This window comes from Acinonyx jubatus, chromosome F2 (assembly GCF_027475565.1).
Source record: "Acinonyx jubatus isolate Ajub_Pintada_27869175 chromosome F2, VMU_Ajub_asm_v1.0, whole genome shotgun sequence".
Taxonomy (NCBI): Eukaryota; Metazoa; Chordata; class Mammalia; order Carnivora; family Felidae; genus Acinonyx; species Acinonyx jubatus.
In genome coordinates, this window is record NC_069394.1 from 3,304,812 (window position 1) to 3,319,374 (window position 14,563).

Sequence of the window (14,563 nt, forward strand, 5' to 3'; positions counted from 1 at the left end):
TTCTTTCTTTTTTCCTTTTCAAGATGCGAAGCGCAAGTTTTAATACAGATCCGTATGTTCGTGAATTTGGAATCATGGTCAAAGACGAGATGACAGATGTGACCGGACGGGTCCTCCAGCCGCCCTCCATCCTCTACGGGGGCAGGGTACGTGCGTGGCTGGGGTGGGGCAGGGGGGCGCCGATGGGTGCCTGTCGCTCGGTGGTGAACAGCAGCTTTTGGGCCCACTGAGGCCGGACCCATCACCAGAGGCGTAGACCGTGGTCCAGGTAAGGGATTCTTCCCACACTGGGTGAAGCCGGCCCACGTTAGGGAGCCTCAGGAAGGACGGAGTTGTCTTGGTCGTATTGGAAGTTTTTCAGAATTACCCTTTATCTTTCCAACAGGTAGTTTTTATTAGCCCATCAGTATCTGAGAAGCGTTATTCTTTGCGTGATGGGTACTCTGCCAGCACCGAATTATTTTCCAGAAGCTTATACTGCTCTTCTGGGTTTTTAACTTCTGTTTCAGAGGTATTTGTTGGCAAACAGAGCCATCAGTCACTCATGTTTTTGCTCGTGTGTTGTTGCCCATGAAATGCCTGGCTTTTATCAGTGCACAATAGGGTGTTCTGTCCATGGAGCCCTGACAGAGTTCACGAGAGGGGTCGTCGTCACCTCCTTGGGGCCTGAGGCCTTAGCCTCACAGGCCACGGGCTCTCACGGAAGCATTCTAGCTGACTCTACCTTTTATGCTAGTCCTCCAGACCAGTGGCAAGGCCTAGTTTTGTTTGTAGGGTTTTTCCCTTTCTTGTAAAACGTAGGCTCTGCTTTTTCAAGTGTTCCAAAGTTCAGAGGCGCCTGGGCAGCTCAGCCAGCTGAGCGTCCAACTCTTGATTTCTGCCCAGGTCTTGATCCCAGGGTCGTGGGATCGAGCCCTGAGTCGGGCTCTGTGCTGACAGCGCTTGGGATTCTCTCCCTCTTTCAAAAAATAAGTAAAACAAAATATGGGGAACATGGGTGGCTCAGTCAGTTAAGCATCCGACTTTAGCTCCGGTCATGATCTCACTGTTGATGAGTTCGAGCCCCGTGTCAGGCTTTGTACTGACAGCTCAGAGCCTGGAGCCTGCTTCATATTCTGTTTCCATCTCTCTGGCCCTCCCCAGCTCATGCTTGGTCTCTCTGTCTCTCAAATATAAATAAAAAACAATAAAAAATAAAATAAATAAGATAAAATAAAATGAAGTGTTCCAGAGTTCAAAAGGTACACAGGGGTGCCTGAGTGGCTCAGTTGGTTAAGCGTCCGACTTTGGCTGGAGTCATGATCTCACGGTTCATGAGTTTGAGCCCCATGTCAGGCTCTGTGCTGACAGCTCAGAGCTGTTTGGAACCTGCTTCGGATTCTTTGTCTCCCTCTCTCTCCCTTCCTCGCTCTCACTCTGTCTCTCTCTCTCTTAAAAATAAACATTTTAAAAAATTAAAAAAAAAAAAAAAGTGCACAGAACTACACAGGAAGGGGGTGTCTGGCCGGCTCAGTCAGAAGAGCACACGACTCTTAATCCCAGGGTCGTGACTTTGAACCTCATGTTGAGCATGGAGCCTACTTAAAAAACAAAACAAAACAAAGAATTCCAGGAAGAAATCTCTTTCCCTCTGTCCTGGTTGCTTCCCCAGGAAGTGACTGGTGTCTCTCTGCCCTTTATAAAACTGCCCAGGGGTTAGTCACAATTTTTTTTCCACCCCTTCCAGTGCAAATAGTGATGCATTAAATACACTTCTTTTTACTTAAAGCTTTCTCTTAGAGGCCGTAGAGGTCTTGGAGATGCTCCCATGCATGCGTGAGGCATGGCGTGTTCTTTCTGAGTCTTACTGCATGGTGTTCCTTCTGTGTGGGGGTCCCCGTCCTGGTCCCCATCCTCTGAAAGAGGTTTTCTCAGCAAGGCCCACTTGTGAACCTATGTCCAGACACAGTGCAAACGTAGCACCTTTTTGAACCCTTGTCACAACCGTAGGAGGAAGAGCGTTTCGTTCTGTTTCACAGGTAGGGGCCTAGAAAGGCCCTCATTACATGGTAAAACCAAGATCACAAATCTAGAGTTTTTTTTCACTGCCCGAGCCCGCATCTGTTTCAACATTCTGTCTCTTAGTAAATACAGGAATGTTCTGGAAAATAAATTTGTTCTTGTAATCTCATCTCGCAAAAACACGAGGATTGTAGGGATTGAAAGTTTATAATGCTTCTTTAAAAAATTTTTTCTTTTTAATGTTTATTAATTTGTTTTGAGAGAGTGCATGCAAGCAGGAGAGGGGCAGAGAAAGGGAGAGAGGAGAGAATCCCAAGCTCTCAGCACAGAGCCCAGTGCAGGGCTCGATCTCACCAACTGTGAGATCGTGACCCGAGCCGAGGTTAAGAGTTGGACTCCCCATCGCCTGTCCGACTTGTTGTCCATTGTCAGAGCGAAACATTAAGTGCCCCCCAAGGGACATTTGGCAGTGTCTGGAGGCTGGCATCTGGTGACAAAGACTTCTGACATCCTACGGTGCGTACGGTCGTCCAGGTGTCGGCAGTGCTGAGGCTGAGAAACGCGGGTGTCGTCCGAGCCCACGTCTGCTGAGTGGGTGTGTGTTTGCTAAGCCTGGAGCGCCACACTGGTAGTTGGAGCCCATCTCTTAGAGACGGAGCCGGTGGGGCCACGGCAGTCGTTACCAAAATACAGGAAAGAAAAGCGTTTCTTTCCGTAGTGTTTGACTCGTGCAATAGGCCGGTGTTACTTTTGTAAATTAAAAATGTTTTCTGCTAAAACCACCTCTGCAACTGAATGCAGGGACCCAGATGCGGCCCTGCCCGTTGGTGGTGCCCGCGGGCCTGAACAGCCCCGTCCTCCTCCCCGTGGCCGTTCCCTGCTGGCCTTGTCCTCCAGAGTCACTTCAGGGAACTCAGAGGTTGCTCGGGTGGCGACGCTGAGGCCTGGTCCTTTCTGGTCGAGAGATGACAAAACCAGGTGGACACGTCGCTTGCTCTTTCTTCACAAGTGGGGGTAGCTTCCGTTCCTGGAACGACCGCAGGCAGTGGCACGTGGCGTGGAGTGGAGGGGTCCTAGCTGGCCACTCTGCTCCCCGGCCCGGGGCCTCCCCTTCCCTGGCTGCCTCCGTGATCCCAGAGGAGATAAAACGAAGGAGAGCATGTTCTGAACCAGGAAGCCTTCCTGTAGCATCACAGGGCACTTCCGTTCTTCCAGGCTACCCTTGAGGTTGGCGGCAGCTCTGGGCCTCTCTGCAGTCCTTGGCCTGCATCCACTCATCCCTCCGTGCATCCTTCCATTCTCTGTTTACCCATCCAGCCATCCACCCATCCACCCGTCCTTCCTCCTCTGTCCCCGCACCCACCCCTCCGTCCATTCTCCGTCTTCCCATCCCTCCCTCCTCCCATCCCTCATCTCCCATCCACCTTTTCGTCCGTCAGTCCGTCCGTCCATCCATCCTGCAGATACCTCTGGCCCACTTGCGGCGCTGGGCAGGTCAGGGGTGGGACACCACACAGAGGCACAGTTCTCAGCCTCAGGAGCACCTGGTCAGGGGATCGGCAGGGGTAGGGAAAGTAACACCACCCAAGGTCAGGAGGTCTCGTTTCCCATTTTCCCTCACCCTGAACGTCTTGCCATTTGCAGAATAAAGCGATCGCCACCCCTGTCCAGGGCGTCTGGGACATGAGGAACAAGCAGTTTCACACGGGCATTGAGATCAAGGTGTGGGCCATCGCGTGCTTCGCCCCCCAGCGCCAGTGCACGGAGGTCCACCTGAAGTAAGGCTGCTGAGGAGACACGCGGGGCCGGGGGCGGGGTGGGGCGGCTCGGTGGCCGCGGCAGGAGTTGGTGACCTTTCCAGGCCAGCGGACATGTGCCCGGGATGGGGGCCGGGCCAGGAAACGTGAGCCGCCTCGAGGCCGCTTTCACTTCTCAGACTCACTAGCGGAGAGAGTGTGGAGAAGCCGTGCAGGTTATATAAGAAATAAAACCGAAAGTGAACAAGAAGTTTGAAAATTAGATGCAAAAGAGAAAATTATATTCAGTGAACTCAAGTTCCCTTAAAAAAGCCCTTCAGCTTCATATGTCTGTATCCCCCCGCCCCGGCCCGGCCCAGGCTGTGGACCCTTAGAGAGTTAGCACCATAACCACGCAGCTTTGGGGCTCCGGGGTCTCTTGTTCCCACCTTAGGTCTTAATCTCAGGGCCGTGAATTCGAGCCCCGCACCGGGCTCTGCACCAGGCGTGAAGCCTGCTTAATAATTAAAAAATAAAAACAAAACCCATAGAGCTTTGTTACTCGTGCTTTTGCGCCAAACAAACCTAACAGGGAAGAGAAAGCCTTTGCTTTCCTCCTGTCTTGGGTGGAAGCAGGAGGAAACTCAAAGCCTGAGAAGGTAGCCAAGGGTGGTTCTGAAAAGCCACGGCTCAGAAAGTTCTCGAGAGCTGACGTCAAGGAGACAGGCTGTGTGTCGGAGGCGTCTTCCACGCCGCCAGCAGAATTCGCTGGAAGCACAGAGCAGCTTAGCTAAGAAACAGAGTAGGTTAGGACCAGAACACCGGGTGCCTCTCTTCCCCGCACCCTGACCTTGGCTCCTTCATTGCACGTTGCCTGGAGCCGGATGGGCCCGCAGGGAATCCACCTGTAGATGTAAGTGCGGACACAGAACTGCACTCACGTACGGGAGGTTGAGCCCTGGCCCCACTGGATCACAGTGTCCTTACCATTACTGGAGAAGGCGACGTTATTTTTATTCCTAAGTTTAAAATAGCAGCTGCTGATCTGTCTGTGCCCCCCCCCCCCATCCCCCCACCAGGCTTCACCCGGCCTGTTGGCAGTCGCTGCTGGTGCCATTCTAGCCGTGGTCTGTTGTGTTCCCTCGCACAACTGTGTCACCCCAGTGAAGTTGTACACACAAGAATAGCGGGGGAAGTCCCGGGGGACGGGCCGTTCGCAGTTCTTGTCTCCCTGACATTGTTGGCCATCCACGGAGTCCCGTGTTCTGGGCCAGAACCTGGGAGCTGGCCGGGCCTGCCGAGTGGCGGCAGCTGCTCCGTGCATTGCTCTAAAAGGACAGCACTGTCACTGCTCCCTGGGGGTGTCACAGGGTGAGGCACATGGGCCCTTGTGGTTGGAAATCTTCTGTGTTATCAAGGCAAAGTAGCCACAGGAGACTTTTCCGTACCCCACGTGTATACTCAGCACACCCCACACGTGTACTTACCATACCTCGTGTGTGTATCCACCATACCCTACGCGAGTACTCAGCACACCCCCCCGTGTGTACCCACCATACCCCCGCGTGTACTCAGCATATCCGTTTTCCAAGAGTTAGCACGTTGTCGGCTGTGTCCGGGTCTTGAACCAAGATGCTGATGTCAGTGAAAATGGTTTGGGGTTGTCTGTTAAAGCCGTGCCCTTTACTTGGGGCCTCTGGCTGGTCTGGATTCTTTGGTGCTCCTGTGCGGTCAAGTCTAACGACCTTCTCCTTCAGATCCTTCACAGAGCAGCTCAGAAAGATCTCGAGGGACGCTGGGATGCCGATCCAGGGCCAGCCGTGCTTCTGCAAGTACGCCCAGGGGGCGGATAGCGTGGAGCCCATGTTCAGGCACCTGAAGAACACGTACGCTGGCCTTCAGCTGGTGGTGGTCATCCTGCCTGGCAAAACCCCCGTTTACGGTAGGCCTTGGCGGTTTGGCTGGCTTTGCTCATGACCTCCGTGGGTGTTGGGTGCAGCCAGAGCCCTTTGTGCTTTTGCCACACCGGGGAGTGCTCGTTTCTGGCTCATCTGTAAGCTAGGAAAGACGAGGCGGTCTCCGACGGCTGCTGCCTGCGCTGGTCTCGTCTGAGGCCACAGTTCCCAGAGGCCAGCACACGCTGCGTCATCGTGTCCCCATCCGACGTGACGGTGGCTGGACGGAGGAAGGTCCATTCAGTGCACACACAGTGATGGCCGGGGCCACCATCCGTCGTCCTCCATGTGACGTTTGTGGGCCCACCTCAGAGCTCTCTGGAAGCTCATCAGAGTCCTTCGTGCCACAAGGGCAGTTGCACGTCCATTCAGCTGACACTCCCCAAGTACCTCTGATGATGCCCCAGGCCCAGAGAGTTCAGAGTGACGAGACCCAGCCCCCCATCAGGCAGCCCCAGGGCAGTGGCGGGTATAGACTGCTGACTCCAGGGCAGGCGATGGGGGCGTTGCTAAAAAAGAAAGAAAGAAAGAAAGAAAAAGAAAGCCCGTGGGAGCCCAGAGGCGCCCAGTGGAGGAGGTGTTGGAACGAGAACCTGGGGGTGTGTGGGGTGCAGTGAGGCTCGCCAGCTGCATTCCCAGTTAGACGGTGACAGAATCAGGTGCATAAAAGCCACGTTTCTCCCTCCCCTCTGAGCTACGTACGCAAAGAGCAAAGAGAACGCCGTCAGTGTTTCCATCCAGAAGTCACCTGTTTCCACAGGGCTGCCCAGGGAGTAGCTGACAGTTGCTTCATGAAGGAATCCAGAACCCAGGGCCGTGGGCCTAGATAGCTGTTTGACGTCAGGCTTGCATTTGCTGCGGATTTCAGGGATGCCTGTGTCTTTATTCGAACCACCCTGAGCACCATGACAGGGGTGGGCGTGCCGTGCCGTCCTCCCCTCCAGCCTGGCTGTGCCCAAAACGCCCCGCAGCCCTGGAAGCCGCTGAAATGGACTTCCTTCCTGCCGTGAGACTTGTCCTACTCCCCGGCCTCCCTGACCGAGGTGACCCTGGCCTGGGCCGTTCCGGAGCCAGAACTCCAGCCCCGGGGCCTGACTTCCCTGTGCCGGCGGCCAGTCACCCGCTTCCGTGGGCGCAGCCACAGCCACAGCCACAGATGGGGTTGGGCCACATAGCCGGACGTGGCTGCTGGGGTCGCGCATCTGGGCCCCTGTGGCGTTGGGGGGCAGAGGGGGGGGGCACGCTAAGGAAGAGGTGCCGGCCAGAGCTGCCAGTGAGCGTGTCTTTGGTGCTCCACAGCCGAGGTCAAGCGCGTGGGAGACACGGTGCTGGGGATGGCCACGCAGTGTGTGCAGATGAAGAACGTGCAGAGGACCACGCCCCAGACCCTGTCCAACCTCTGCTTGAAGATCAACGTCAAGCTGGGAGGCGTGAACAACATCCTGCTGCCCCAGGGGAGGTAGGGATGCCCCCGCCCCACCGCACCCACCACATGTGGCCGAGTCGGCCTGATTCCCCGCGGGGTGGGGAAGCGCACACAGGTCAGGCCACGTGTGAGCGCGTGTGCCGGCCGCCGTCCTGGACGCGATGCGACACGCCAGGAAGCAAGGCGCAGTTTCGGCTGCCTTGGCCAGGTTCCCTGAGTGAGGGGAGGGCAGAGAAGGGCCCGGGGGTGCTCAAACGTGTGGTGCGGCGGCTGTGCCGTGAAGGGAGTTGGCAGGGCGGAGCCAGAGCTCAGCCTGAACGGCTGGGACGCCAGCCTCCCGAGCTGAAGCGCGCCTCGAGCAGGGAGCCGTAGCTGCCGTAGCTGCCGTGTAGGCGGGAGCCGCCCTTGCGTCTCCCGAGCCAGGCAGGGGACGGAGGCCACCTGATGCGGTCAGTGCTGGCAACGCAGCCGTTGGGATGGAAAAGCTCCACAGAAGAGCAGACTGTTGGCAGATCCCAGGCCGGGGTCAGGGTCGGGGTCGGGGCCTAGCAGGGGAGGGGTGGGGTGGGGTGGGGCTGCGGGGCCCCCCGGTACCCCCTGGCCTGGCACGGGGCCCTGGGCGCTCGAGGAGAGGGCCAGGGTCAGCTTTTGTCCCTCCTGAGGGTTGGCCAGCCTCTGCTGCAGCAGAGAGGGGTTTCCGTGATGACGGACGTTACCGAGGGGGTCTCGTCCCCGAAGAATCTTGGCAGTCGGGTTAGCATCTGAACGAGAAGCGTGGGTGAAAGCAGGTTACTGGACACACCCTCCAGGGAATCGCACTGCCCTCGGGTAGAAGTGCTCTCGTGAGGACAGCAGCGGCCATCGCCACTTCCGTGTGTCTGGGGGAGAGACCCTAGGAGGCACCAGCTGTGTGCAGAGCCCCCCGTGACGGCCCACCTGGGCGAGTTTCTGAACTACCTTCGGGCCTTGTTAAACCACGGAGGTTCTGACCAGCACCTCTGGATCGGGACCCAAGTGCTGACACTCCTAGCAAGCCCACAAGTGATGCTCTGTGGTCCGGGGACCACACCCCAAGAAGACTGAGCTACGTTGTTAAGCGGCTTTTTAGTAGGTTGCCTTGCCGCCGTGTGGGAAAGCGGAAAGAACCTGAAGTTAGAGCCTCCCAGACTTGAACTCGGGAGACTGGCTCAGCGAGGTGAGGTCGATCCACTCAGGTTGTGGGAAGGAGTGAGGGCCTCTCAAGAGCAGGTGGTGAGCCCAGCACCCCGTTCGCTCAGTGAACAGGTTCTGTCGATTGAGCTCCGGCCACAGCAGTGAGTACAGGAGGGAGAGTCCCAGCCTTCTCGTGGGAGGACCCAGCACGAGGGACTTGACGGGAGCACCAGTGACATCATGGGAGGGACGGGGCCAGGAGGATGAGGAGCTGGGTTTCTGTGGCCAGTCTGCTGGAGAAGGCGGCACTGAGCCGATGGTAGCAAAGGACCAGGGGGCCCAAGGCGCCCCTCCCCCCGCCCCGGGCAAGACGCAGCCCCTGGAGGGTCCCGTTCTAGAAGGCTGCTCCAGCTCTGGGTGGAATGGGACCAGGTGGCACCTGCACCGTCTCGGGAGGGGTGCTGGCAGTGTGGGGGAGGGGGGTGCCCAGAGACCGTGTGTTTGGAAGATGGCGCTGCTGTGAGCGAGACAGGAAAGGTGTGCTGGAGCGGGGCTCAGGGTGGTGGGGGTGGGGGAGCGGAAACAGGGATCTGGACTCGGGGATGTGTGTTTAGGGGAACCCAGCAGAGAGGCGGTGTTAAAGCCACAAGGCTGGTGAGATCCCAGATCCCCCAGGGCAGGGTGTAGACAGGATGGATGCCAAGCCTACTACCCTGGAGAGTTGAGGGTTAAAAGGTTGTGGAGACAGGGAGCCAGCAGTAGAACCCACCCCCCCCCCCCCCGCCCCCACCACCACCACCACCAAAAGGAGAGCCAGACGGGTCCCGGAAAGCTAGGGCAACGCTTCCTGTGTCATTTGTCACGTGGTGCCACCAAGGAGCCTCCTGTGATGAGGTCTCAGGCTCTGCCGTGTGGGGGCGGGGACCTGAGGAAGACTGTCTTGTTGCCAAGGCAGCAGGAAGCCTGGTGGGCGGGGCCTGCAGCTGGTTGGGAGGTGGTGAATGGGTCCCTCTAATTAGGAGCTTGGCCATGCAGCAAGCTGGCAGGCTAGGGAGCGGAGGGAGCCTGGGAGTGGAGTTCATGGGCAGGTGTGGTCTTCCTTGTTGAAGGTGAGTCCGAACAGCTGTGGAGCCGGGAGGAGAGCGGCAGCGCCTCTTCTGTGCCTGGTGTCTTCGTGCTGGGGACAGCGAGGCGGGGGCCGGGCCCCAGAGGCTCACGGAGAGGGGTTGGGGGGCCGCGGTCCAGGTCAGGGCCCGGAGGCAGGCCGGTCAGCCAGGCCGCGGGCAGTATCTTCCCCGAGCCCGGCCCTTCCATGTGACGTCACAGTGCCTGCCTGTGCCCTGCTTCGATGTCCCGGGGACCCCAGGGGGAAGAACCCCCTTGGTGTGCTTGCAAGCACTGAAGGGGGAAACCTTGTCCACGTTGTGTGGAAACTCACATGGCATACACACTCGAAGCCCTTTCCCCCCCCTCTCGGCTCTGGGCGGCAGAGCTCTGTCCCACGGGAGCCCCGCAGGGGTCATCTCCCCATGACACTGTGCTTCTGGTCACTGGGCGGGAAGGACACTAATGTCAGCAGCTCCTAGTGAGCGTGGCGGGCCAGGCCCGGCCCGCTGAAAACACTGACATCAACAACCATGGGAGGGAAGTATTCATGTTGTGTCCATTTTCCAGAAGAGAAAAGTAAGCCCTAGAGAGAGTGAACTTCAGAACGCAAAGCTAGCGAGTGACCCCACGCTCCCAGGTGCCGTGTACACGGCCTTTTCAGGAAGGTGCTAGAACACAGCGTTGGAAAGAGGCGGGGAAGCTGTTGGTGTGCTACTCACCTGGGGCGGTTTTGACCCCCAGGAAACACGTGATGTCTGGAGACATTTCTGGGCGTTGGGACCGGGGGAGTGCTCCTGGGCTCTCGTGGGCAGGGGACAGGGAAGCTGGTGAACACCCAGCAGAGGGTGACCCGGCCCCGTGCTGCGGCTGGGCCTGGGGAGACCCGGGAAGAGCGGGGCTGGGGTCCAGGCTGTAGCAAAGCGCGGGACCTTTATACACGCGCAGTCTGGCATGTGGCATTACTGTCTTCTAGACGTGATTTTAGTATCATTTCAGTACGTTGGATCACTGTGGAGACGGTCAGGTGTTTACAGATGGAGACCACACCCCCCCTCCGCCCCCCCCCCACCCCCCCCCCGACCCTGGCCTCACTAGCTGTCCGCCCGAGTGTCGTTCGTCTCCGCTCCGCTCCCCTCCCCTCCCCCACCCTGGCCCCGGACCAGCGTTGTTAGTCCACACTCCCCCACACCCCCTCCCATCCCCCCGGGTCCCACCCTGGGTTATTCGGAAACAGCTCTCAGACCCCGTGTCACTTTATGAGTGAGGTCTTTGGTATGGACCGTTAAAAGATAAGACCTTTTTTAAAAACAGCCGTGGTGCCTGTGCCCGCGAGTGACGCTGGCACCAGTGTCCTCAGCGGTCCAAGCCTCAGATGCTCCCGCTTCCCTCCGCAGGCCACCCGTGTTCCAGCAGCCCGTCATCTTTCTGGGGGCCGATGTCACCCACCCACCCGCTGGGGACGGGAAGAAGCCTTCCATTGCCGCCGTGAGTATCCGCGCGTCCCGCCGGACCCTCTGTTGGTGGCGTCCTGCCCCCTGTGGGACCCACGCCTTGGCCGAGCTGCCTGAGGGGGGCATGCGGTCCCCTTGCGGGGTGTGGCCAGAGCATCTTCCTGAACACCACTGTGCTTTCCTGGGCAGTTGCAGACAGAGTGTCCTGGGAAACAGGCATTTGGAGGGCACGTGGCACGTGGCTACCCACGTGTGACAGCAGTGAGTCCGCCTGCCCAGGCCTGGGCCAGACGGCACGGATCTGGCAGCAGAAAGGCCAAGGGCACGGTGGCTCCCGTCCTGCCGGGTCCCGCCCGCGGCTCAGGCCCGCGGTGGCCCTCTGCCCACTGGGCCAGATGCTGCAACGAGGGTTTTTTTAACGTTGTGCCTCTTTGTGAACATTTTCTGTTTTTATTACGAAACACCAAGCGTGAAGTAATTACACCGTCCGGACTTCAACGTAGCCCTTCCCTCGTTCCGCCTGTGAGTTCCATTGGGGCGTCGGGGGGAGCTTCGCTCCACAGGCCCTGAGCCCCCCCAAGCTTCCCACACGCTAGCTGGCCGTGTCCAGCCCCCAGGGACCACGCGAGGCGCCCGCTCTGTGCCCACAGCTGACTGATCTCGGGAGGGTCAGCACAATGGCTTTGGTTCAAGAGGACCAGACAAGCACACGCTCAGGGTAGCGTGGACTTGGCCTGTGGAGCACAGAGCCCAGGGCGGTACCTCTGAGTTGTGTGGCGGGACCTCCCGGCGGCCTGCAGCCAGGGCAGCCAAGTGGAGGGAAGGAAGCCTGGGGCTCAAGGCTTGTGTCCCCAGCACGTCCAGCGGGGGCCGCTGCAGCGACTTCTGGGCCGGGTGCATACTTACACTGAGTCCTAATCTTGTGGGTCAGTATTAGTTTTCTCGTTTTAAACACGCAGTCCGGAAAAGCCAAACTCAGTTGCTCGAGAGAAGCTGCAGAAAACCCAGCTCAAGACCCCCTGAGGCTCAGGTTGAGGTCTGAGCAGTGCCCTCAGGTGCCTCGTGGAGGGGCTTGGAGTCACCCGTCCTAGCTTTCGCAGCAGCAGCCGCAGATGCGGGTCTCTAACGTGTGGCACGCGTGTGGACGGGGCCTGCCTCCCGCAGCCCAGTGCTTCTCTCCGAGGCACGTCTGACCCCGAGGGGTGGCTGATCCCCAGTCGGGAGGAAGGCCAGGACCCCTGGGAGGTGCAGGCTTCCCCGGGGACTGTTGTGGGCCCCCAGCAGGTGTGTCTGAAGTTACTCAGGGGCCCTGTTCCTTTATCAGGTTAGCATCAGGTCACCTGATTCCTCCTGCAGGTATCTCCTCTTCCTACCTGGACTGCAGCTCTGACCTTGTTAGACAATTTTCAGCCCGCCCTTGTTTGATTAGCAAAGGGCACAGCAGACCCCAGGGTGGAGGTGTGCCTTGTTCTCCGGGCTCCTCCTGGTCGGCACCTTCAGGCAACTGCTTACGTGCCAGTGTGCCTTGGGGATGGCCTGCCGTTTCTGGGGTTCAGAATCTTGGGATGTGCACTGATACGCAGATGGCTTCCCCTGGTGAGCAGTGTGCTTTGAAAAAACTAGGGAATCTGATACAAGTTGCTTTCTTGGGGCTGATGTAATTCAGCCCCATGTGATCACAAGCGGAGTAAAGGTTCAGAATAATTGCCTATTTTTTATTAGATATTTTCAGCAAACTCTTTTTTTAATTTTAATGTTTATTTTTGAGAGAGAGACTGCATGAGCAGGGGAGGGGCAGAGAGAGAAGGAGAGAGAGAGAGAGAGAGAGACAGAGTGCAAGCAGGGGAGAGGCAGAGAGAGGGAGACACAGAATCCGAAGAAGGCTCCAGGCTCCGAGCTGTCAGCACAGAGCCCAACGTGGGGCTCGAACCCACAAACCATGAGATCACGACCTGAGCCGAAGTCGGACCCTTAACCGACTGAGCCACCCAGACACCCCCACTTTAAGCAAGTTTTTATTCTTTGCAGTCTATTTACGAACACTGTTGCCCACATACTAAAAAGAAACATAAAGGCAGCAGGTTCACAACTGACCAGCCACTGTCCCTTCACTGTGATGTCAAGTTGAGGGCATAGGCAAGTCTGTCCATCCCCAGTCCCTCCTCCAGCGCACACCGAGAGTAGGGGGCTTCCGGGAAGTCCCCCCAACGCTCCCTGCACCTGTCCCGACAGGTCGTGGGCAGCATGGACGCCCACCCCAACCGCTACTGTGCCACCGTGCGGGTTCAGCAGCACCGGCAGGAGATCATCCAGGACCTGGCCACCATGGTCCGCGAGCTCCTCATCCAGTTCTACAAGTCCACGCGCTTCAAGCCGACCCGCATCATCTTCTACCGCGACGGCGTCTCGGAGGGGCAGTTTCAGCAGGTAGGCCGCCTCGTGATTTCCCTCTCTGTGGTCTCAGGACGCCTTAGGGTCACCCGTTTGTCCCGTACGATAGCTTGTCCGGTTCTCTGGTGAAAACGGTGATGTGGTTTCTATCCGGCCAGAGCGTGGAAGGCGGGCCAGGGAAGCGGATGCCCGGCCAGCGGTGCTGAGCCAGGACGGGAGGGACGAGGGCCTCGGCTTGGGCTCGAGGCCTCAAGGGCTGTGCAGGGAGCTTGGGTCTAGGTCAGCACACGGCCCTTCCAGAGGCTTGGCCGGGGAGAGTCTGTGAGCTGGAGACAACAGTTTTGTCTGGGGGTCACCGTGTGCAGTGTGAAAGGCAGACTGCAGGGGGCCGTGGAGCGGGGCTGGGCGGGGGCCCCTTCGGAAGGAGGGTTAAACACAGGGTTCCCAGCCACCATCTGGACGTGGAGGGAACGGCGGGGTCTCGGGTGACCTGTGGATCCCGGCCCGGCTGGCTGCCATCAGACGCGGGGAGTAGTGGAGGAGAGGCGAGGCAGCGGGTACAGGGAGACTGTGCTCGGCTCCCGGGCACCTGCCTTACCTCCCTGTGAAGGTGACCAGTGGTCGGCCTTGAACCCAGAGCTCGGGAGCTTGGTGCCCGGATGTGTCTCCACATCCGTCCAAGCTAATTCCAGCTCGCATCCACCCTATCCCAACACGTGCCTCCTGGGAGATGTTGGCAGGGAAGGCAGAAGATACAGGGCCCGTGTCCGGTCCTGTGGGAGAAGGGACCCCAGAGGGGAGGGGATTCCGGGAGCTGCGCCGGAGGGTTCCAGAGGCCCCCAGGCTGCCTTGACAAACAGGCTGGATGGCACCTGGCTAGGCGTGAGCAGGACGGCCTGGACCTTCCTGGTCCAGAGTAGAAGCAGCTCATCGCCCTGAGGCCCACGGTTGGCGGGAAGAACAGAATCGACACTTGAGGCCAGGGCCCCTCGGAGCGTGTGCGGGGGGGTGGGGGGGCCGCTCCTGTGCCGTCCCGGCCAGCGTGTGCCAGCCGACCTCGAAGGCACCTCCTGTGCAGAACCTCTTGGGTTCCCTCGGTTGGAGATGTTCACCTCCCTCCTGCGCCCCCAGCCCCCTCAGCCTCTGCCGCAGCCGGCCCTGCCGGGGAGGGGTCCGCGCCTTCTGTTCTCATCACTGTGAACTTGCTCGGGGTCTCACGGAATGACCACAGCTGGCGTTTGTGAAACATCATCGTGACCTGTAACTAGGACAGGGGTTAGAAACGTAAGGTGTGTGGTGCCTAGAACGGCCTTCACCACCGTGAGAGGACTTCTGCCCGCTTAC

The 14,563-nt window shown here is 58.7% G+C and overlaps 1 protein-coding gene across 4 annotated transcripts in view; it reads left to right on the forward strand.

Moving 5' to 3' along the window:
• The window catches only part of AGO2 (argonaute RISC catalytic component 2), a 114,066-nt gene that overhangs the window by 82,366 nt on the left and 17,137 nt on the right, over positions 1–14,563 (forward strand). For all 4 annotated transcript variants that reach the window (XM_027063823.2, XM_053208366.1, XM_053208364.1 and 1 more), the window contains 6 exons: positions 24–146; positions 3,646–3,779; positions 5,495–5,679; positions 6,992–7,151; positions 10,772–10,862; positions 13,061–13,255. In XM_027063823.2, the coding sequence (XP_026919624.1) occupies positions 24–146; positions 3,646–3,779; positions 5,495–5,679; positions 6,992–7,151; positions 10,772–10,862; positions 13,061–13,255 (888 nt within the window). The remainder of the gene's footprint in view (positions 1–23; positions 147–3,645; positions 3,780–5,494; positions 5,680–6,991; positions 7,152–10,771; positions 10,863–13,060; positions 13,256–14,563) is intronic.